This window comes from Ammospiza caudacuta, chromosome 28, assembly GCF_027887145.1.
Source record: "Ammospiza caudacuta isolate bAmmCau1 chromosome 28, bAmmCau1.pri, whole genome shotgun sequence".
Taxonomy (NCBI): domain Eukaryota; kingdom Metazoa; phylum Chordata; class Aves; order Passeriformes; family Passerellidae; genus Ammospiza; species Ammospiza caudacuta.
This window is the reverse complement of record NC_080620.1, coordinates 5884685-5907428: the sequence shown is the minus strand read 5'-3', so window position 1 is coordinate 5907428 and position 22744 is coordinate 5884685. Positions and strand designations below refer to the sequence as shown.

General features: G+C 47.1%; 1 protein-coding gene across 3 annotated transcripts in view; it reads left to right on the top strand.

The window, feature by feature from the left end:
* ELL (elongation factor for RNA polymerase II) overlaps nt 1-22744 on the top strand; it is a 52402-nt gene that overhangs the window by 14125 nt on the left and 15533 nt on the right. For all 3 annotated transcript variants that reach the window (XR_009275762.1, XM_058821289.1, XM_058821288.1), the window contains exons 2-6: nt 10378-10425; nt 15273-15394; nt 15671-15834; nt 18685-18938; nt 21963-22087. Coding sequence is in view for 2 of the 3 variants with exons in the window: in XM_058821289.1 (XP_058677272.1) it covers nt 10378-10425; nt 15273-15394; nt 15671-15834; nt 18685-18938; nt 21963-22087 (713 nt within the window). In the remaining variant the exon portion in view is untranslated. The remainder of the gene's footprint in view (nt 1-10377; nt 10426-15272; nt 15395-15670; nt 15835-18684; nt 18939-21962; nt 22088-22744) is intronic.

Genomic DNA, 22744 nt, shown 5'->3' with positions numbered 1-22744 from the left:
GCCCAGGGAATTTTGGGCATGGATGTCTTAATGGGATTCTTGCCAAAGTGAGGTCTCTGAATTGCCTTGCAATGCAGATGTGTGCAGATGCTGCAGATACTGCTGGACTTCTCTTAGAGGAATATTTAATATCACATTTAACATCAAATTTAACATCACACATAATATCATATTTAATATGATATTCTATATACTATTTAATATCATATGTAGTATCATTTAATATAATATTTAGTATAATATTTAATATAATATTTAATATTATTATTTCCAGTATAAGGAGGCAGAACAGGAAGCTTCCTTCTGCAATAATGTTTTTTGTTGAAAACAGTGCTTCAAAGCAAATCCATGTGTTTGAAAAACAAGTCTAAGGGTTTGCTTTCCTTTGCCTGCACTTTAGAAATACCAATATTTACCTTCCTTTTTCCTACCCTGTCTTTAATTTACTGTAACTGTAAAAGCCAGGCAGTGCAGACTTGAGCCATGTGAGCAGACTTAAATTCAAAATTAATTTTACTTCAGCCCCTTCTTTCCTGTGTAAACAACCTACTCTAGATTTGCTACTTTTAATAAGGGATGAGCATTGGGATTTGTTCATTTAACTCTGTCTCAAATTAGTTGCAAGTCATAAAACAATAGGACTTATTTCTAGGTTTGGACTTGATTATTTTTATTTCTTTTTCCTGCGATTTGAATTTGTCAGCACAGCATTATCTTTGGAGGAGGGCTTTGGGAAATGTTGTTGCAACTTGTTTTATGCTTTCCCACTTTTACCTTTTATTGCTTTTAGTTGGAGTTAGAGGAGAGAAATCCCTTCAGGAAAAAGGGTGATAAAAAGAAGAGTTAGTGCAGAATTCTGCTGATTTCAGGTGTGCTTGTGGAAAAGGGAAAGGGATCCTTGAACCTCTGCCTCGAGGAGAACAGGACAAGGCTGAAATAAAGGTAAAGGTGTTTGAATGGACAGTTCTGACTCGAGAATGCAGCACTGAGCAATTAAATTAAAATAGCTTTGAGGGTTTCTGGTTCTCAGTGTCAGGGAGGGTCTGGAACACCCTTCTGGAGGAAGCAGCAGATGCAGAAAATCTACTCACACAAAATGAAACTTCCTTTGCAGGGAGATGCAGCAATTGTATCAAAACTGGGAGGATTTTTACTTGCAGGAAGGAAACTCCTGGGTTATTACACTCAAAAAGGGGCACCGTGTTCTGTGACTTGCTAATTCTTTCATTATTGCCACTGTTAATTGATTCTGCCTGCTTTGGTCAGTTCTAAGCAGTGGGAGCTGCACAGGGGTGCACAGGAGCTTTTTTCCTCCCAAACCCTTTCCTCCCTGAGCCCTTGGAAGCCGTGGGAGTTGGCTCCTGCTCCTCTGACAAAGCCTCCCTGAGCAGCCCCGTCTTGTTAACAGTGGGATTGGTGGGAGTTTGTCATGATTAAACTGCAGATAATCATCATTACAGCCCTTGTGGCAGCCTGCTGATGAGACTTTATGATTATTGCTCTCCTTAATGAGCAGGTCTGCCCTAGCTCAGTGCAGAGGCAAAGAGGGAAAACACCAAGTTAAAAAAAGGAGAGCTGTCCCGTTGGGAAACGTGCCCAGAGTGTCCCAAGCTGGATTCCCTCAGGAGGCCGCCCCTGCCCCTGGGATCTGCAGCCTGCTGAGTTAATTGGGAGCCACAAATCCTCCTTGATATTTTCCTTTTTCTTGCCACCCACCTTCCCCCTGGCCTCAGAGCGCTCTGCTTTTGGGGTGGCTTGGAAGCCCCCTCGTTTTTGGGGTGGGTGTGGGGCTGCATTTGAAGTCCCCTCTGGTTTTGGGGTGGGTTTGAAGCCCTCTCGTTTTTGGGGCTGCATTTGGAGTCCCCTCTGGTTTTGGGTGGATTTGAAGCCCTCTCGTTTTTGGGGCTGCATTTGGAGTCCCCTCTGGTTTTGGGGTGGGTTTGAAGCCCTCTCGTTTTTGGGGCTGCATTTGGAGTCCCCTCTGGTTTTGGGTGGATTTGAAGCCCTCTCGTTTTTGGGGCTGCATTTGGAGTTCTCTCTGCTTTTGGGGTGGGTTTGAAGCCCTCTCGTTTTTGGGGTGGGTTGGAAGCCCTCTCGTTTTCGGGGCTGCATTTGGAGTCCCCTCTGGTTTTGGGGTGGTTTTCCTGTTTTCCACCTTCAGCCAGAAGCCCCCAGATCCCATCCAGCAGTGGGGTTGGGTGTCCAGGAAGCAGCAATGGATCCAGTGCCTGCCTGGCCATCCCCAAGGGAGCTGTGTCTGGAATAAAAATGTTGTAGCTCTTGTAATGAACCTGTATTTTCTTGTCCTCTTGCAGTGTGTCTCCCCATGCCCTGGCAGGTGAGCCTGTCCCTGCAGACAGGTGCATTTAACTCTTCAGTGTCCTCTGCATAAACAAGCTGGAATTTCCTTTGGAGACAGCATTTCCTCCTTGCAGCCTTTTCTCTCTCTGTGTTTGTATTTATTGCAGAGCAAATCCCTCTCCATGTCTGTGCTCATGAAAGAGTTCCTCAGTTCTGCAGTGCCATAGAAATTTGGGATTGCAGGAAGGGCATTTGGGAATAGAAATTTGGGATTGCAGGAGGGCATTTGGGAATAGAAATTTGGGATTGCAGGGATTGCAGGAAGGCATTTGGGAATGGAAATTTGGGATTGCAGGAGGGCATTTGGGAATAGAAATTTGGGATTGCAGGAAGGCGTTTGGTTATAGAAATTTGCGATTGCAGGAAGGGCATTTGGGAATAGAAATTTGGGATTGCAGGAGGGCATTTGGGCATAGAAATTTGGGATTGCAGGGAGGCGTTTGGGAATGGAAAATTGGGATTGCAGGAAGGCGTTTGGGAATGGAAATTTGGGATTGCAGGAGGGCATTTGGTGGTTCCTGCTCTGGGGAAGGCTCAGCCCGGGGATGGGGCTGCTCTGTTTGCCAGAGCCGGGCTCTGCTCCAGCCAAACAAAGTCTCCTGCTCCTCAGTGGGCTGAGCAAACTCGATACCAATTCAAAATACTTTAATTATTCCTCCAAGGATTTGAGCCTCCTTTTCATTTTCTTCCTGAAAGGCATTGCCTAAATTGCCTCTGTGCCCAGCTTTCCTTCCTGGTGGAAAACACCTGCACCTTGTGCTGGCCAAACATCCTGCCTTGGTGCTCAGGAGCAGTGTGGGTGTCCCAGGGCTTTTTGGGGTGTGTGGGGAGCTGGAGCTCCCTTCCCAATCCACCTTTCCCAAGCTGGCTGAGGATGACAGAGGATCAGACTGTGCCAGAGCTGTCTGTTCTTTGGGAGTTTAAAGCTTTTTTTTTTGGGCAACACAGAAAAATCATCACTTAATGATGTGCTAGGAAGCAGAAGATGGCTTTGAAGTGCTGGAAAGTTTTACTTGGAGTTACCAAATTCAAACAAAAAAGTTTTGCTGGGCTTGAGCAACTTAGGATAGCGACAGTGTCCCTGCCCGTGGCTGGGGGTGGATCTGAATGGGATTTAAGGTCCCTGCCAACCCAAACCATTCTGTTATTCTGTGAAAGAACCAGTGGGAATCTGGCAAAAATCACCATGTGCTGCAGCCTATCACTGAGGCTGGAGAGCCCCCACCTCCATCCCTTGTCCTGAGATTTTGGGGTGGGTATTTGGGGAGCCATGAGTTCATGTGTCCCAATTCCATCTCCTTCCCCTAATTCCATCTCATTCCTGCCGCAATGAGCTCTGGCGCTTGCAGAGCTGCAGGCCTGGGCTGCCTCAGCCCTGCACAGCTCAGTTCATTTGGAGTCCCAGCTGAATGCTGCAGCAGGGACCCAACAAACACCCTGCATTTTGTTCAGGAGCAGCTTTTTAACCTGGATTAGCTGAGATCAGAAGCTCCAGGCATGCGAGAGGGAACAGGCTGCACGGCTGGCTCAGCTCTCGTGCCTGTGGGGTGACATCTTGATGACAGTGGAGTTTAATTGCTCTCTGCTTTGCTGATACAGCCCATTGTCCATTTAGGGCCTGGCTTTCTGCTGTACAGGGCAGGACAAAGCGTTTCCATTAGGCTACAGTTTGGGTTTTAAATTAATCATGTGTCTTACTCTCTAAACTTTGCACAAAGGTGGAGGTTTTCCTGCATTTCATGTGGGATGATGGCTGAGATGCTCAGTGTGTGGTGGTGTCAAAGCCTGCTCCTGATGCTTCCTGGTAACATTGGTAATTTTGTTAGAATGGTGAAATTCTGTAACTCTGGAGCTGGGAATGGTGAAATTCTGTAACTCTGGAGCTGGGAATGGTGAAATTCTGTAACTCTGGAGCTGGGAATGGTGAAATTCTGTAACTCTGAGGACCTGGGAGTGGTGAGACTGTAACTTTAGAGCTGGGAAAGGTGAATGAAATTCTGTAACTTTGGAGGTGGGAATGAATGAAATTCTATAAGTTCAAGGAGCTGGGAATGGTAAAATTCTTTAACATAACCATAAATTTCAGCAGATCAAGTTGAGGGTTTTTTTGAGCTGACACTTTAAACTCCTTTATTTTCAATCTCGATTTTTAACCCTGGAAAATTAAACTACTGAGGAAGCAACATTTGTGCTGTACAGCCCACTTTAAATGATGCAATTATAACCAAAGAAGCCAGTGTGCCTTTTGCAGTTTAGCAATTAAAAACTTTCAAATATGCAGCCCAGCATTTTGGCTGACATAAAAGCTTTTGAGCATTTTATTGCTGCTTGTACTTCTGGGCAGGACTTGTAGGTGCTTTAATATTATGGTGATAATGTGTCCATTAATGCCTATTAGGCAAATGATAAATAATAAATACAAACTACAGTTTAGAGTAATTGTTGAGAGTCCAGCCCTTAAACCTTCATCAAAAGCACCTTTTTTAATAATTATTTGTGTTAAAAGCTCGAGTGTTCACTTCTGCCCAAAATAAATTCTTTTAGATGTTGGGGAGAGGAAAATGAAGGGGGTCTGTGGGAGCACTGGATCATGGGGGTGATAAATGGGATTATCAAAATAAATTCTTTTAAATGTTGGGGAGAGCGCTGGATCTAAATGGGATTATCTTGGAGGGGAGGAGGGAGCAGAGGTGCCCATGGGGTAATTTGGGGGTTGCACTGCCTGGGGTGTGCAGGATCCCATCAGCATCCCTGCCAGGACGTGGGTGAGCCCCAAATCCTCCAGCAGCATCCCCAAGCTCACCTGGCTCCTCTCCTGAGTGGGAAGCCTCAAACACTGCTGCATTCACATGGAATTTCCAGGGCTCCCTACATAAGAATGTTGGATTTGAATAGCAAAACTGTAATTTTGGACTCACAGCCGACTCCGTCCCATCTGTGCTCAACTTCAAACGGGATCCTTGAGAGGCCCCAAATTGCAGATGGAAATGGTGTTGCAGGGGAGGCTGTGCTTTAATTCCACGAGTAATAGATGGGACATGAAAAAGGGAATATTCAGGAGGCTTTTTTGGCTGCTGAGTTTCTGGGAGGAGGTGAATACCAGCCTTGGGACAGTGGGAGCAGCCTCAGTGCTCTCTCCTGGGCCAGCCTGGGCTAACTGGCTCCCTGGGAGCTGGGGGCTCTTCCAGGGGCTCCTTTCCCCTGGCATTTGGGTTTCTTGCTGTTAATGAACTCAGGGACTCGCAGCTGTCCCCTGGGCCGGGGTGGATCTGCTCTGCCTTTGGACTCTGCTTTGCTTTGCTCTTGGGGGCAAAACAGAAATATAAAACCAGAAATATAAATGGAAAGTGCGATCTGGGTGGTGTGCAGGAGCTGTTGGCGGGTGTGCTGGAACTGAGGATCCTCCTGGATTTGGGGTGTTTTTACCCCACCTTTAGCCCAGCGGTGCTGGAAAGCAGAGCAAGCAGGGGAGGCAGCCCTGCCTATATTTGGACCTTGCTGTGTGGGCTAAAGGAATATAAACCAGTCATAACCAAAGAATTAAAGAGGAACCTGGAGTCTGGGCCATCACAGAGTCTGAAATTTGTGCTTTTGAAGCAATTTCTTGTTGTTCCCATTTTTGTAAGTGCTTGCTGAGGTGCAGCAGCTTTACCTGGGCACTGGTTTTACCTGGAATTGCTCATGATGGTTGGAAACATCCCATTAATGCCAGCCCTGCGCAGCAGGATTTTATAGTTTCTCTCTATATTTATTGGAATTCTTGCTGCTAATTTTAACTGTTTGTAAGAAGCTTTAAATTCTGAAAATAATGCCCTTGTTCCAGCACAAATAAGGGTAAATTTTCAGTTGCGCTCTGAGCACTGGTGGCTCTGAACTTCCAACAAAACACACAAACACATCAATACTGAGTTTAGGCAAGCATTTTCCATAGGACACAGCCTGCAGTATAAATTCCAGTAAATACACGACAGAACTTCCCAAAATGATGTCTTCTTTAATTATCTGTATTTCCCTGAAGGAACAGAGAGGCTTCCAGCTGGCTCCTTGACCTGAGTGTTTCCAGTGTCCTTTCTGATGCTGGGTAGGAACTTCCCATCCAGCTTTTCCTCTAAAGGTGTTGAAAACCTTTTGCCAGCTTCAGTCAGCCCTGATAAAATCATTCATTTTACATTCAATTCTTCCATATTTTATTGATGCTCTCTTATTTTTCCTCAGCTTCCACACCTGGAGTATTTAAGTGTGAGCAGTGTTTGTGCGTTGCCACCACCTCTGTGAGCTCTTAGAGTCTCTGTTTAGGGTTTCTTGCTCTCCTCTAGCCTGGGGAAGCTCAAGGATGAGCAGAATGCTGTGGTAATAAAAGCCAAAGATCCTGTGGGAGCTTTGGGATGAGTTTTGGGGTTTTTCTGGTTTAATCTCATGACTTTTGAAATAATCTTATGGCATGTGGAGGGCTGACAAAAGCCACTTGGGTCTGTGGGGTTTTATTCATGTTGGCATCCCAGAGCAGAGCTTCAAGGGTTTTATTTCTCCCTCATTCCCAGGGAATGCAGCAGGAGCTGTGGAAAGGAGAGAATGGGCATGGACGTGAGGCAGTTCTCTTTCCTGATGGGAAATCAATGACATTTTACGGGGTAGATGCTGGGGTGTACCCAGGCCGTTTCTGAGGGTCTGTTTGCACACAGGCGCAGAGGCTGGAGCTGGTCATTCATGTCTGGGTAGATCTCAGAGCTGCAGCTGTGGCTTGGATGTTCCTTTGGGAGTTGTTCCTGCGGAGCTCTGGGGCTGCAGCGGGGGCCCTGCAGCTCCTTTGCCTTCCAGAGGAAGTTTGACACAGCTCCTTGTGGCACCTGGCGGCCTCTGGAGCTTTGGGAATGCTCTGCCAACCTTCCAGCTGCTCAGGGGGCGTTCAGCTGGGACAATGGCAGGGCAGGGATGGAATTCCTGCAGCTGGGGTGAGCTTAAGGGGGCTTTGTTGCCTCTGGGAGCTGCAGGTTCTTGTGTGTGGTTCCCCACAGATCCCAGGAGTTGTGTTTTCTGGTCCCACAGATCCCAGGAATTGTGTTTTCTGGTCCCACAGATCCCAGGAATTGTGTTTTCTGGTCCCACAGATCCCAGGAATTGTGCTCCTTCATGCTTGTTCCCTAGTCCCAGAGATCCCAGGAAGATCTCAGGAATTGTATTCCTTCCATCCCCCCTCATGGATGAGCTGCAGGGATGAGTTATCTGGTACCTGGCAGCAGCACAAAACCTGCTGCAGAGTACCCAAATTGTGCTTTTCTTCCGTAGATTTTTATCTTTCACCAGCTGTTTTTAAACCCAGAGAGTGTCTTGGAATTCATTGGAAGGGGATGAGGTTGTGCCCCTTTGCTTGGACAAATCTGCCTGGTTTTCCTCGTGTTTGAGCACAAAGCTGAGGTTTCATCAGCACCCTTGATTTGCCAGGATTTGCTGCATGCAGGGCTGGGTTGGTGCCTTGTTTTAGTTGGAAAGGCCAAGTTCCCCTCAGGAGGGATGGAATGGCATTTGTAGGAACTGACACAGGAAATGCAGTCGTGGCATCACTGAGGAACAGGAATTGGGTGACTCTGAGGTGACTCCTCACAGAATGACACAGGGGTTTTGGAAAGGGCAGCAGGAACTCGATGATCAGGGCTGTTCATCCAAATGGAGATAAAAATGGAAATGTGGTTTTAGTTTGGTTTCACGTCATTCATCCGTTCTTTTTGTTCTGAATGAAGGTGTCCATGCAGGGATTTAATTTCACCTAATAAAGGTACTCAGAGTCACATCCTTAATCAGTTCAGGGTGTGCAGTGTGCTCTCCTCTTCCATGAACCCCCTGAAGGAGCTGGAACTGGGGAATTGGACATCAGGGAGGGTCAGGATGGTGCTGCTGAGATCCCAAAATCCTTCCCTGCCTCCAAAGGGAACTGGAGTTTGCAGTGTCCATCCAGATCCATCTGTGATCCCCTCCATCCAGATCCATCAGTGATCCCCTCCATCCAACCCATCTGGAAATCCAGATCCATCAGTGATCCCCTCCATCCAGATCCATCTGTGATCCCCTCCATCCAGATCCATCTGTGATCCCCTCCATCCATTCCATCTGGAAATCCGGATCCATCTGTGATCCCCTCCATCCAGATCCATCTGTGATCCCCTCTGGAGCCTGCCTGGGAACTCCAACACTGATTTTTTCCTCCACAGGGATCCCAAACAGGCACAGGCAGAAATGCTGAATTTTGGGAATACATCTCAGCTTTGCCATTGACTTGCATAAAGCTGATGTTACCCATTCACTTCAGAGCAGTTTATTTGTAGGTTGTGGGATTTAGAAGTTCTGTAATTAAACCATGTCTGATTTGTGCATCAGGACTTCTGCTCCTGCCTCCTTATTCCACTTCCATCCTCCTTACCCCCTTTTTATTCCCTTTAAACAACTTTCCAGAAGAGAGAACGTCCCAAATCTGTAATTTGCTGTACAAGAACCACATGGCTTGGTTTGATTTTTTTTTTCTTAAATCCAGATTTTTATCATGTTTCAAATGCTTGTTTGCTCAAGTATGTTGCTGTGAATTTCTGGACACGGGGAACAAAAAGCTGGCCAGGCTGTCCATGAACAGTGTGCTGTGGAATGCAGTGTCGTGGCACTCGAGGAATCCAGTGATCTTTGTACCAAGATGTTATTTATTGGTGCTTTTCTAAAGGTTGTTCTAGGTCTATAAAATTCTTTATCCAGCACGCAGGGAGTGCTGTCAGCTCCGAGCGCGTTCCTGCTTTCCTCAGCATCATAAATGTCCTGTAATGATCCTGGGTGTGATGCAGAGCTGGGCAATCCCATTGGATGGGCTCTGTCTTGGGTTCCTTTATCCATCCAACTTTTGTTAGCTTTATCTGGCCTGAAAGTGTTTTTATTTTGTTGGTGAATTTATCCATTTTTTTGTGGATGTCGTGCCTGAGATTCTTCTCTGCTGTGCTGGAAAAGTTTTATGAGGGATGGTTAACTTCATGAATTTCAAGCTGTTTAACTCTCTTGCTGCTAAAATTTAAATATCTGTTTCTCTAATTCATTGGAAATTGGGTGACACAAACAGCACAATCCGACTCACATTTTGGGCTTGTTTTTCCCAAATTCCTGGTGGTTTTCCCATAGAAATGTGTCTCCCATACACATGACAACATTTGCACTCATAAATGATGCTGTCATCTTCTTTATAAATTCTTCTGTCCCTTTGGAAAGCTTCACAGTGGGGTCCCACCAGCCCCATGGAGCACAATTCCTGTCTTGGAAAGGAAAGGAAACATCCACAGCCCCAATTCTGCTGGAATGGGGGAAATCCAAACTCAGCCTGCCTTGGGTCGGCTCTGGTACTTTTTACTTCAATTAAAACCGCAGGTGAGAGTTGGAATTGAGGTGTCTGTGGGATCTCTGAAATCAGTGAGGCAAAAAGGCTGAAATGGAGCATTTTAGAGTCACAGGAATACAATTTTTAAATGTAAGCAGCTGAGCCTGGAGGAAGAGGCCGATTGTTGAAACAGGCAAAGGAACAAGAGGATTTTGCAACGGAGCTGCAGTTTGCTTTTCCAAAGGGTTGCCAGCTTTCTCCTGGAAAAAATTCGCTTTGCGTCCTCTCAGGCCGAGAGCTGGAATAAATTTTCCCCTCAAGTGTCCATTTTTTAACTCCAAACTTACATAAGCACCGAAGCTGAGCTGCTCTGTGCCCAGAATGTGGTGGAGGGTCAGGAGGAACCAAGTGTCACCTCTGAGCTGCTGCTCTCCTGGGCTCAGGGTGACCTCAGCTTATCCTTTTCCTGGCACAAATCACTGTTTCAGGGCTTTTTTCTGCTTTCTTATTTGAAATACACACTTCTCTGACTTTTCCCCTTGAAAAAATAATAAGGAAAGTTAAAAAATCCAGGTGAAAAATCAATCTCAAGTGTGGCTTGGTGAATTCTAAACTTGGCGGAGTTGGGAATTTCTCTGAGGTAATTTCTGTTTTTCCACTTGTTTTTGTAGGATGCTGTGACGTCAAAACCAGTCATCCAGTTTCAAGGAAGCCAAGGGGTAAGTTTGTCCTGGAAAGTTCTTTTCCATTTCATGGGCTTGAGGAGTTTGGGCTGTTCCAGCTCAAGGAATGATGCTGGAATTGCTGAGATGGAGCTCCAGGAGGGGGTTTGCTCATGGGGTCTCTAAAAAACCTTTTCCCTCCTCTTTGTTTCCTGACCTTGCTAAATCCATGGGAAATTCAGATTTATGAATTGGGTAATGAATTAAACAGGGAAAAGGAAAGGAAGCAGAAATCCACGGAATCCTCACCTGCACCCCAAGAAAACCCCGTGCTAAACTCACTGCAGGGATTTTGGGGTCCCAGTTCCTCCCAGCAGCAGAGCTTGGGGGCTGCCCTGACAGTCTTGGAGGTTTATTTAATGTAACTGCAGTGCTGGGAGCACCAGAAGTTATTTTAGATTTAGGAGTTTTACTTCCCCAACTTGTGTTCCAGTGACAGAACTCTGGGATATTTTTAGCCCCTTGCACCAGTCTGTCATGCCAGTTGCTGACAACGCTGAGATTTACGTGCTGGTGTTTCTGGTAAAGCAATGCAGCCCTTCAGTGAACTTGAAAAATGTCATTTAGGTACCTTTTATTGCTAAAAAGGCCTGTCTTTAACTTTAGTCTCTGCATAAAGGAGGGGAATTTAATTTTTTTTTTAATTTTTTTTTTCAAGAATCTGAATTCAGCTGTAACTTGTGGTTATTTTTTATGCATTGGCACATTAAAGCTTTCAAAAAGGCTTGGGCTGAGTGGACATTAAACCCAGCACATTGTTCTTGCCCACATCCTACTTTGTGATATTATTCTCACTAAGAGCCATAGAAAATGTGGCAGGAAAGACATGATTGTTATTGCAAGTTTAGAAGAAAAATACAGACCTCCTTGTCCTGGGAAATAAAGAAAGGAGCAATTTCCAGGTTTTTTACTTTGTTTAGACTCAAACTTCCCTGAAAGCTCAGCATGAAAGTTGAGATCAAAATCTGCCCCTGAGCTTGGGCACAGTCAGGAGAGGAGGAGGATGGAGGGTGGGTGATGTGTCTTTATTTGATGAGCTTTGCTCATGGAATGAGGGAGCTAAAAGCACTGGGAATGCCTTCCTTTCCCTTTGGAAGCAGGATCTACACCTGAATTTTCCTGTAGAGCTGTTTAAGTTCTGGAAATGCCTCCTCCGAATGGTCTTCCTTGAAAGAAATGCAGCAAAAGGGATGAAAACAGATTAAAATGCTCCTCTGCCCTGAGCCTTTGGTGGTGGTGGGTTCCACATGGATCTGATATGGGCAAAATATTAATTTCTGTGGCTAATTAAAAATATTTTCAAATGCTACAGTTGCTTCTAGAAATTAAAAATATAAAAATATAATTAATAAAAATTACAAAAATAGGAGAGTTAACTCAGTTTGAGCCCTGACCTGCCGGGGTGAGTTGTTGGTGGCAGAGCTGCCTGGCACCTGCAGTGTCACTCCCTGCAGGAGCAGAGGAGCCAGCAGGGCAGGGCTGGGCTCAGATGTGGCAGCCAGGGCTGACCTCTGCCTGCTCCTCCTCGCTGTTTAATCGATGGCACTGACGAGGAGAGGCCAAAGGTAGAGCTTTGGGGGAGCTGCGGCTCCCTGGGAGCACAGAAAGAGCTCTTTGTCCCTTCATTATTATTTTTCCTGGGTATGACAAGGAGCTGGCAGCTGGGGAACCATCTGCTTTTAAGGGTAGGACTCTGCCTGTCAGGATTCTCCTGCTCTTCAAGGAGCTGAGCCTTGGAATGCTTTCTAGGGATCCTCCATCAGTTGGGCTGCAGAGATAATTCCAGGAATTTCCCAGGCTCTCACATCCAGAGGATGCCATTACAACATATCTTACTTTTAAACATTAAAACGTATTTTACTTTTTAAATTATTGCTTCCATAAATTATTCCTTAATTCTTCCATAAATTATGTCTTCCATAATATTCCTTCCTGAATTCCCCAATTTGCTGCCTTCCTATTTTGCTTCCCAAAACAAAGCATCGGTGGAGAATCCCAAAAACTTTTTTGGGTGGGAAGGTTGTGCATAGCACAGGTGTCAGTGTGATTTAAAGCAGTGAGGTTTTAATAGTGGGGATTTTCTGTGCAAGTATCCCTCTCTCAAGAGGGAAAAGCTTCACTTGATGATTTAGGGAGGCAGGACATAAAATAAGAATTTAAACAAACTGCTGCTTCTTGAATTTAATTATCTAGAAGCCCTTAAATTACTATGGCCATGTGTTTTCACCTATTCCAGTGTCACTCTAAAAGCTGTCAAAGATACTTTCAGTTTCTAATACACAGAAAAAGAAACTTCCATGTTTGAGACACTAATTAACCAGGGAAGGGAATTGTTGGAATAAAACCCAGGGTCAGCAAGGTGCAGCAGAGAGGAGGAAGTCAGTGGTTGTAAAAATAAAATATAAAAATAAAACAGCTGTTCCAGTGATAAGGGACAAAACCTCTCCTGCCTGGACCCTGCTCTGGATCCAATCTCACAGGAGCTGATAAAAACTTTTGGGATTCTGCCTTGAGACGTTTCTCTGTGGTGATGCTGCTCTTGTTAATGGCTTTTATTCTGTGTAATAATCAGAATTTCAGCTGTAATAACCAGGTTGTCTTTACCAGAGTGTTCCTCTAAAGTGGGACCATGGATATTCCTCAGGAGCAGCACCTGGCTGTCACTTTATCCTCGTGGATTTTCTTGGATAGCTTCATCAATTTTTATGGAGTTTTGAGCATTTTGCTCGTGTCAGTGTGCACGTAAATTAGAATTTAAGAGCTGGAGTACCACAGCATTACAAATTGTGTGCTAGAATTACTGAAAATGCTTCTATTTTGGTGAAAAGACATGCAGAATCATTAGGCTGGCTGAAATTTGCAGGTGCTTGTGGGGTAGTGAGAGCAGGGGCAGAATTGAACTGAGGGGGGAAAATACCCTTCAGGTGCCAAACACACACGTGTGTGCGCAGCATTTTTAGAATGACTGTTGGCAGCAAAAACACCTTTTGCTTTGTGATTGGAAAATGCAGCATTTCCCCTGCTGCTTGGGGAAGTTTTGGTGTTAACAGAGGGAGGTGAAGTCTCAGTTCAGAGCTGTCCACAGATGAATGTTACTTGAAAGAGGAAAACAGAAGTTACATCTGTACCAGGCTATTTTTAAGTGTCTCTGGTTACTGGTGCAGTACCCAGCACCAAAATTAGGGCTCCCTCAAAGCAGTCACCATGCTGATTTGGTGGCTTGAGAAACCTTCTGTTTTCAGCTAAAAATAATTCCTAGATAACGGCCGGCTCGCACACGAGACACTTTTCAGTACTAAAGCGACTCTGCCTCGTTTTACAGCCTCTGGAAACGCTGCAAAAACCCTACAAAAATCCAAACCTGGGGCTTTTGGAGCAGCTGTTTTTTCCAGTGGGTGAAGCAGGAGCGAGGAGAAAGTTCTTTGGTGTGTGGGGATGTGATTTGGTGACACCCTGCAGGTTTTATTTTCCAGGCTCAGGTGCAGCACAGCTCAATCCCCCTGTTGGGTTTTCCTCTTCTTCCCTTCCCATTCCCACCAAATTTCCAGCTGTAAAATCCCCCCAGATCTGCTGCTTACATAACTCTGCCTTTCTGGCCCTTCTTGTAAAGCAGAAGGGAATTTTCTTCCCCCTGCCTGGGTGGGGGCAGAGGATGCCAGGAGAGATTAAAAGGGCTCAAGGGCTGTGGCACACGTTTGGCAGGGGAGATAATGGGGCTGCTCAGGGAGGGTCCAGCAGCACCCAGAAAATCTGCTCCCAGTATTGTCAGCTCTGCATCCCGGGGATAACTTGTCCTGCTGTACGAAGCAAGGCACGGGTCTGGGTTTCTGGGCTGGTTTTTGGAAGAAGGGAGCTCTGTTTGAGGGCAGGGGAACGCCGTGCTCGGGCTCGGCTGGAGAACGTGCTGTGGTTTAGCAGAGGGACACACATCCCTGGGTTTTCCAGGCTGCTGGAGACGGCTGAGGGCTGGAGGAAACCACCCAAAACCCCTCCTGGCCCAGCACAGTCATGTGTGGGTGCCACGGGCCGCCTTGCTGGGAGCGTGTGTGTTCTGCGTACATGTGGCAATCTGGGTAAATATAAACCCGTGTGCTAAAGCCTGGCCTAAAATAGGCTGGGGCTGCTGTTCCTCCTGGCTCAGCTTCTGGGAGCCATCTTAATTATCAAATATTGATGGGATAGTAGAGCTCAGATGCTGACATTTATGCTGGATCCTGAATGCAGAGGGGAGACAGTTTTCCCTTTTGAAAAATGAATGGCTGTGGTGGAGGGGGGTGAAGAAAACAACGCAGGATGGCTGTGGAGTTGTCTGTGGAGCACACTTAATGCTTGATTAAATATTTAATTTAGCAGCAGCGTCACACTCTACTGTGAGCCATGAAATCTTGTTATGGAATTATAATTTCTTAAAAAAGAATAAGCATGCTACCTAGTGACCTGGCTGGTGCTATGTTTAGTGCTGGATCAGTAATTCTACAGAAACGAGCCTCGAGTGTTTTACATTGAATATAAACAGTGGGAGCGAGCCTGTTTTGAGGCTGAATCAATAGAATTGGGTCAGGTTCCTAGAGCAGGGTGGTTGTGGGCTCTGGATGTGGCTGTGAGAGAACAGAGCTGCCTCAAACATCCTCAGCTGCTCTTTCCCTCAGTCACCTTTTCCTTCCCCTGCACACAGTGCAGATAACTGGAATTCCTCTGGCAGCCTGTGTGTGCAGTATCCAGGTGCTTTCCTCGTTGCACAATGCCTCAGAGCAGCCTGGCTGCAGGGGAGCGAGCTCTCCTGAGCCTGGGGTGAGCCGAGTGACCAATGCTGTCCCTCCTCCTCCTCCTCCTGTCCCGAGCAGCACATCGCCATCCCGAGGCCCGACCGACCGGCAGAAGTGAGGACCTTCACCTTTTATCTCTCCAACATTGGCAAGGACAGCCCCCAGGGGAGCTTTGACTGCATCCAGCAGTATGTGTCCAGGTGAGTGTGTCCAAGGAAAAACCAGCCTCTTTTGGTTTTTTATTTTTATTTTTTACCTTCTCTTCTGGAGCATCTTTTCCCTAACGAAGCTTGATGCACGTTCTTCCTTTTTAGAGCCTTTCTGATCTGTTTTGATGTGGTTTTTTTGGGAAGCATCTGGTTCCCTCTCAGCTCCCCTGTGTGCCCCCACTGTTATTCAGCTAACACCCCCCCAGTGCCAGCCTGGTGTCCCTGTGCAGTGCCAGGAGTACCTTTTGCATTGCATTTCTCTTGCAGCAATGGCAATATCCATTTGGATTGCCTGGGAAGCATACAGGATAAAATCACCGTGTGTGCTACCGATGATTCCTACCAGAAGGCGAGGCAGAGCATGGCACAGGCAGAGGAGGAGACTCGCAGCCGGAGCGCCATAGTCATTAAACCTGGGGGGAGATATGTAGGTAAGCAGCCACTCCTTCGGGGGCTCTGCACTCCAGCTGGGACCCAGCAGGCTCTGGAGGCAAATCCTGATGTTGTTGGCTCGGTTGCGGCAGCCTGAAAAGTTCCTGGTAGTTCTTTGTGGGTGACTCAGGGGGCTGCTCTCGTTGTGTCGTGTTGTCCTCACTTCCATCGTCACCCCAAGGAGCTGTGGCTGCCCTGGAGGTGTCCAGGATGAGGCTGGAGCAGCCCAAAGGTGTCCCTGCCCTGGCAGAGGGTGGCACAGGGTGATTTTAAGGTGGCACCCAGCCAGCAGCACTGAGGGTTGTCCATGTGCAGAGCTCTGGCCTTGGGTCACGTCTGTCACATGGGCCCTGCTGAGCCCTCCCAGTGTCCCTGCTCCTGGCCAGCTCAGCTGAAAGTGCCACCCCCGTGTCACAGCTGTGCCCCACGGCACCCTCGCAGGGAGGGCACAGGCAGCAGTGCCCTCTGTATAAACACAGGCACTAAAGCAGCCTGGCACAGCCCCTCTCACTGAGACAGCAGCAGGAAAGCCTGAGCAGAGGAAATCAAACCATGGCAAATGACGCAGGGAGCCTGCACAGACCCAGGGCCCTGCTCAAGCTCAGCTCACAGACTTTGGGCACAAACAGTAACCAGAATGCAGTTTCACTATTTTCATTATTTTTTTTCCTGAGGCAGCTGCTTTTCCTGCAGCCCATGTGATCTGCAGCCAGTCTCTTCTCTGAGGGATCTGTGATGAGAAGGATTGAGTTGCAAAATGTAGAACTGACCCAGACTCATTGTCACAGCAGCCAAGTGCTCAGGGCTGAGAAAGGAGATAGTAATCAGGAAGGAAATGCATTGATTTCCCGTAGGCCAGAAGATTATTTTGTTTAGCTCCTCTTTGAGAACATTACAGTAAGTGCCTGAAGTTAAAGCTTCTGAGGGAGAAGATTCTCAAAGCAATTTGCTTCCTGGAAAGATGGAGCAAAACTTTTTTAAAATTAAAAATACTCCTGGCTAAAACCTTTCAGTGGCCTGAAATGGAGACAGAGCCGTGTGAAAGCAGCAGGGGCAGAGCTCAGTGCTCCTAGATGAGATGTCAGTGTTTGAGCAGGAGAGCTCTGCTCCAAGAAGGGCTTGGAAGGACAGTCCTGGTGTGGGATCTGCAGGTCCTGGAGTGCCAGCAGCAGCATCAGCTGATTGCTGCAGGCTGGGCTGGAGGGACAGAGCTGCCTCTCACATTTCCAGGAGAACACGGAGCTCAGCACTCCAGTGCCAGGGGAGTCCTTCCAGGCAGCTCAGATGTGGAAAAATTTATAGGAAATGTTGAAACTGGAGAGCAGCAGGACTTACAGATGTGAGCTGCTGACACTTGAATAAATAGAAATGTAAATGGAGAGCTGCAGGTAAAGCTGCAGGGGAGGTGTGCTTGCAGCCACACTGAATGTGTGTGCTTGCAGCCACAGACACGCACGTGTACAAATATTTGAAAATCCTTTGTGTCCTGGCTTAACTTGGTTTTTTCTTTTCCTATCACTGCACATTTTGGCTCCAGCCTTTAAATGGAAACCTCCCAACGTGATGTTTTTACTGTTCATGACCTGGCAAGAGTTAAGGCAGTTCTAGAGAGCTGATGAATCTTCTCCTGTCCCATTTCTGGAAACAAAATCCAGTTGACCTCTGGATTGTGGGATGTTCAACGTGCGAATTGGTGCTGTTCCCCCTCTCACCTCCCCTCAGCCCTGCTGAGGATGGGTCGTGCTTCCTCTCCCAGCTCTGTGGTGTAGAATAAAAAGCCAGGAAATGGGGCCTGGGTTACGCAATGTGCAGCTCAGTAAAACAAACAGTGCAGACAATCCCCAGTATCTTCAGATGACTCAGTTGCAAACGTTGCTTCCTAGCAATGGAGCAGTGCCCTGCTGGAACAAACCTCCCAAACACTTGCAGTAAATGCTGGATGTTGTTTGTCCTAGTGAAGGTCACTTTCTCCAGCCCAAGTGATTATTGATTGGACCTCCAGGTTTCTAGACCTTGGAACCCACACGTTTTGTTTTCAGCTTTGCTTGGTCTGCCTTTGGTAGCAGGAACCTGCTCCTGCGTTTGAAACAGTGCCCATCCTTTGATTGGGCTCTGCTGAGGGATGCTGTGAGGGGTCTGTTTGTCAGTAGGAATGGGAGAAATGAATTGTTGGGTCGTGCTGTCAGCAGCCAAGAGCCACAGTGGGGATGGGGCTGAGGTGCACTCCTGGGGCAGCTCTGTGCTGTCACTTCAGTGCAGTGGAGAAGGGGTTATTCCATCAGCACCCTCATGAATAGGCTGATGGCCCAGCGTCAGCCCCATTCATGGGGCCTGTTTGGAGGGGGAAGGGAGGTGACCCAGCCCCATAAAGTTCCTATTGTTCTAAAAGCAGAAACATCTGCTGGAGGAGCGTTTTTGCTGAGCTCAGCAGCGGGGAGCCGCTCGTTGACCAGTTCTGGTCTTTCCACTCCGTATTTCCCACTCTTCTACACAATAATGCAGAATTTTCCTCTCGTAGGGAGGGCAGAAATAGTTCGATTAACCGTGGGGGATACGTGCACTTGGGATAAATGAAAAGCTGGCAAACAAAGGGAGCTTTATGTGAGCTGGTGGCCAATAATGCTCAGGTTTCCAGAGCTTGGTGGTGCTGTTTACTCGTTCCAAGCCTGTCATGACCCATAAAGCTCACGGGATGCGCGTCGGGACCCAGGGGGTGTGCTGGTGGTGTTTGTCCTTCCCTGTCACCTCGTGCCACTTCCCAGGGCTGTGATGGACTCTGGATCGGTGGTGACAGCCCCCCGGCCTTTGCGAGGCGACTGCTGCACTTCACTATTCTCATCTCATTTTAGGCAAAAAGGTTCAGGTGCGTAAACCTGCACCAGGAGCTTCCGATGCTGTTCCCTCCAGGAAGCGCCCAACGCCAGTCAACCTTGCCAGTGCAATAAAGAGAGGCAATAGTGCCATTTCCCAGAGACCCTTCAAAGATAGGGTTGTGCACTTACTGGCACTAAAGCCTTATAAGAAACCTGAACTTATTCTCAGATTGCAGAAGGATGGACTTTCTCAGCAGGACAAGGATTTGCTGGATAACCTTCTGCAACAGGTTTGTACTCTGATGAAGGCAACGATTTAGGTAAAGGGAAAAAATAAAAATTTTTTATTTTTATATATACTCCTCAGCCCCATCTCCCTCCCATGGCAGTGGGAGCTGTTATCTCCAGGCTGCAGCTGAGTGTGACCCTAAAGGCTGTGGGGGACACAGTTCTCAGCTGCCAGTGCTGCTGCAGAGATAGCAGGAGCCTCCCCTGGCTACGCCTCGGGTTAGAGGGGTGCAGCCAAGCTGGATGGTTTTGGCTCACCAGATCAGTCCCTTTCAGAGGGACACTTCTGCTTGGTCATGGGGAGGATTCTCTTAACAGAGGATCTTCAAGTTATTTGATTATAACCTCTAAATCTCTATTTAATTCTCACGGACGTAAACGAGCCACGCTCTGTATTGGTACAAGTTTTGTATATGAAGGAAAAGATGTCCCCAGTTGTTTTGTACTCCTCAGAGCCCTTCCTGCTTGGAGGTGCCAGTGGTCAGGTGTGAAGATCATGCAGCTCCTTGCCAAGCAGATTATTTGTGTGTCAAGTGTGAAAGCTGTCTCCAAGCTGAATCAGTTCCTAGCACTTTGAGTCACATTAAAGGTGCCATTTTAGGGCTCACAGTAAACACCTTCATTGCTTTATTAAACACATCATGGCTATTTATTTAAATGCTGCAGCTGCCTCCTTCTGGATTGGAATCAATTCTGGAAAAAAAACTCCTTATTTTTTTCTGTTTCACTCCTTTTATAAAGAGTGAGACAGGAGTTCACTTTGCCCAAGGGCGCAGGGCAGGTCGTATTAAAAACAGAGTCACAGCTGGCACAACCCGTTCCTTCCTTAGACTTTAATCCCAGAGCCCTTCATTTCCCAGCAGCTTTTTTGCAGCCCTTTTTCAGTCCTCTCCCCGAGTTTCAGAGCAGAGATCTCTGTTTGTGCTGCTGGCCTTTGATGGATGCTGTGCCCCAGCCCCGGCGCGTGCGGGGCCACCTCGCTCAGGCTGCTCTGGCTGTGAACGTGCAGCTCGTAAAGTTAATCCCTCTCAGCCCTCCCAGGGCTCCCATCCACGGGCAGACAGAGATAAGCTAAAAATTACAGCCTGTGTTAAAGCTAAATCTGTCTAGGTGTGGGTTTCATTGTGCTCTTGCATCTCTCTCTCTCTCTCTCGCAGGACTCCGTGTTCCTGGCGGCCTTTTTGCCTCATTTTGCAAGGTTTCTATTTTTGGGAGGGTTGGGGTGGAGCTTGCAGAGTCCCACACGAGCAAAACAAGGAGGTAGCAGCTCTCAGCCTCTGTGCACAGAAAAATCCAAGTTGTTCTTCCCAGGCTCCAGGAACAGGCAGGAAACAGAGAAATTCTGGGAGAGTTGTTGTTTTTGGTTTTTGGGGTTTGTTTTTTTTTTTTTTTTTGGTGCAGCAGAACCTGGATTGGCTTTTGTCTCCTGGGTGTGTTTACAGGGATACCTCGATGTAAAACACAGCTCAAATTCTTGTTGTATTTTGGCTCGGGATTTTGGAAAGCTGACAGGACTGAAAGGAAAAACAAAGTGTTTGTCATGTAAACTGATAACTGGGCTTTCTATTTTTTGCTTATCAGGAGAGTTAGCTGTGGTGGTTATGCAGCCTTTTGCTCTGAAATGCCTAGATTTTTAATATTTTTATATTAGGTTGTAGAAAAGCAGAAGCAGGGGAATCAGCAGCATCTTCAGTTCATTCAAGACTTCCCACTCCTTAGCTTGTTTTTGAGGCACTTCCCTGCTGTGTGGATAATAGAAATCCCTGAGCACAGCCACGTCCTGAATGGAGAGCAGTAATCCCTAAACAGATGCACGAGATCCCCATGCAGTGAATGAAAGCATTTTCCACTTTGAAGGGTAGCAGTCCCTGGGCTGAGGGGCTCCAGCAGGGAATTTGGGCTGCAGCTGCTGCTGTGCCCGGCTGTGGGCAGAGCCTCTGGCACCTGGGCCTCCTCATCCCTCTCCACACACACGTTGAAGGCTTTGTTTTCATATTTCCATTTGAAACCTGCCGTGCTCTGCAAGCTGGGGTTGCCCAGAGGAGCTGCCCCATCCCTGGGAGTGTCCAAGGAGCAATCTGGGATAATGGGAGGTGTCCCTGCCCTTGGAATCCGATGGAACCAGAGCATTCCATGGATCACCCAAGAGTTTTCACTCCCTGTGAAAGCCTCACTGGGGCTCTTTGCTTTCCTCCAGCTCTGGATTTTCAGGCGTGTACCAACAGCAAGAAGTTAAATTTTCAGTCAGGCTGTGGAAAGACTGATCCAAGTGGGATAACTCTTTCCCAGGCTGTTTCCATTCTGATCCAGCTGTGCCCATTCCAGCAGCTTCTCCTCTCTGTGCAGGCACCACGCAGGGTTTGTGGGGAAACTCCACGGGGTAGGGCTGCATAAAATGTCACGAGTGTGCTGAGCTCCCTGCCGTGCTCTGCTGGCTTCAGGCTGGAAATCCCAGGTCCTGTTCTTGCCCTGGAGAAGTTCTCCATAGAATCCAGGTGGTCCCAGGGCATTCTCTCACAGCTCCCTGAGAAAGCAGCTCTCTGTGGCCTGTTCTGTTGGCTCGCTAGTGAGAAATTATCTGCTGGCAATTGTTAACCAAGTTATGGCCCCCAGAGTTCCTCTTTGGCCATAAACTGCCCCATTTTGGCTGTGGGACAGGTGTGATAAGTGAATTGCCTGTTCCCATTAAGGCTTTATTTCCAGGTGTTTCCATCAAGTGGTGGTGTGCTGCTCCAGGCTCCCCAAGCTGAATAATCTCCTTTAGATATGACTTATTTCCCACTCAACTGGATGTGCTTTAGAAGCTCATTATGAATTATTGCAGTGACAAGGCGAAAGGAAAGGCACACTTTGATTAAATAATCTTAATAATAAGGAAATGAAATATTAAAGTCTCTCCTTGTTCTCTGACACTACTAACAGCTGCTAAGTCTGCTCAGATTTTGCCTTCATCTTAGCTCTTGTTTGCTGGAGGAAGTGAGGAAATGAAAGCCTAATGATGGTTTTCCAAATTCCTTCTGTTGCAGGTGGCAAATCTGAGTGCCAAGGACAGCACTTTCACACTGAAAGATTGTGTATACAAAGAGGTGCAGAAGGACTGGCCTGGCTACTCAGAAGGAGATCAGCAGTTGTTGAAGAGGATCCTCGTTAGGTAATTACCCATTTTCTTCTCTGTGATATCATCCAGGGAAGGTTCTGTAAATCAGGGTGCCCAAGGTCTGTAAGTTGATATTTTGACATCATTTTAAACTGTCCATCACCCAGGGACCTGTAGGTGTGGCTAAAGTTGAATATCCAAATGGATCCACTCTTCACATCATCCTGGCCTGTCTTTAAATCATTAGAGGCAAAGCTTAGGGAAAACCTGCCAGGGAGCAGAGCTGGTGCAGTTAATGCTGCTGGTCTGAAATGGAGATGAAGTGATTACATGTCTCCAGCTCAGCTTTCCCTTGAAACTCTCCTTCCCTTTTCCACATCTTCCTGTGCAGCCTGAAGTGTTTCATCCCTAAATCTGAGATTGGGTTGAAATCGTGGATGTGTGGAAAAGCAAGAGGTTGTTCTGTGGGGATAAATCCCTTTAAAATCCTGCTGCTTGGAGTGTGATCTCTGTTCCCTTGTTCCCTCCTGGAACAGCCCTTAACTGACTCAGTTCATCCTTATTGCTGACATTTTTCCCCCTCTAGAGATATTTTCCTTAGGTGAAGCCTCCAAGCTTGGAAGCTTCTGGCTGGCAGGAAAGAAATCTCCCAGTTTTACACAGAATTCTGCTCTCAGTGCTGATATTTTTCAGTGCCTTGGTTCAGATTTT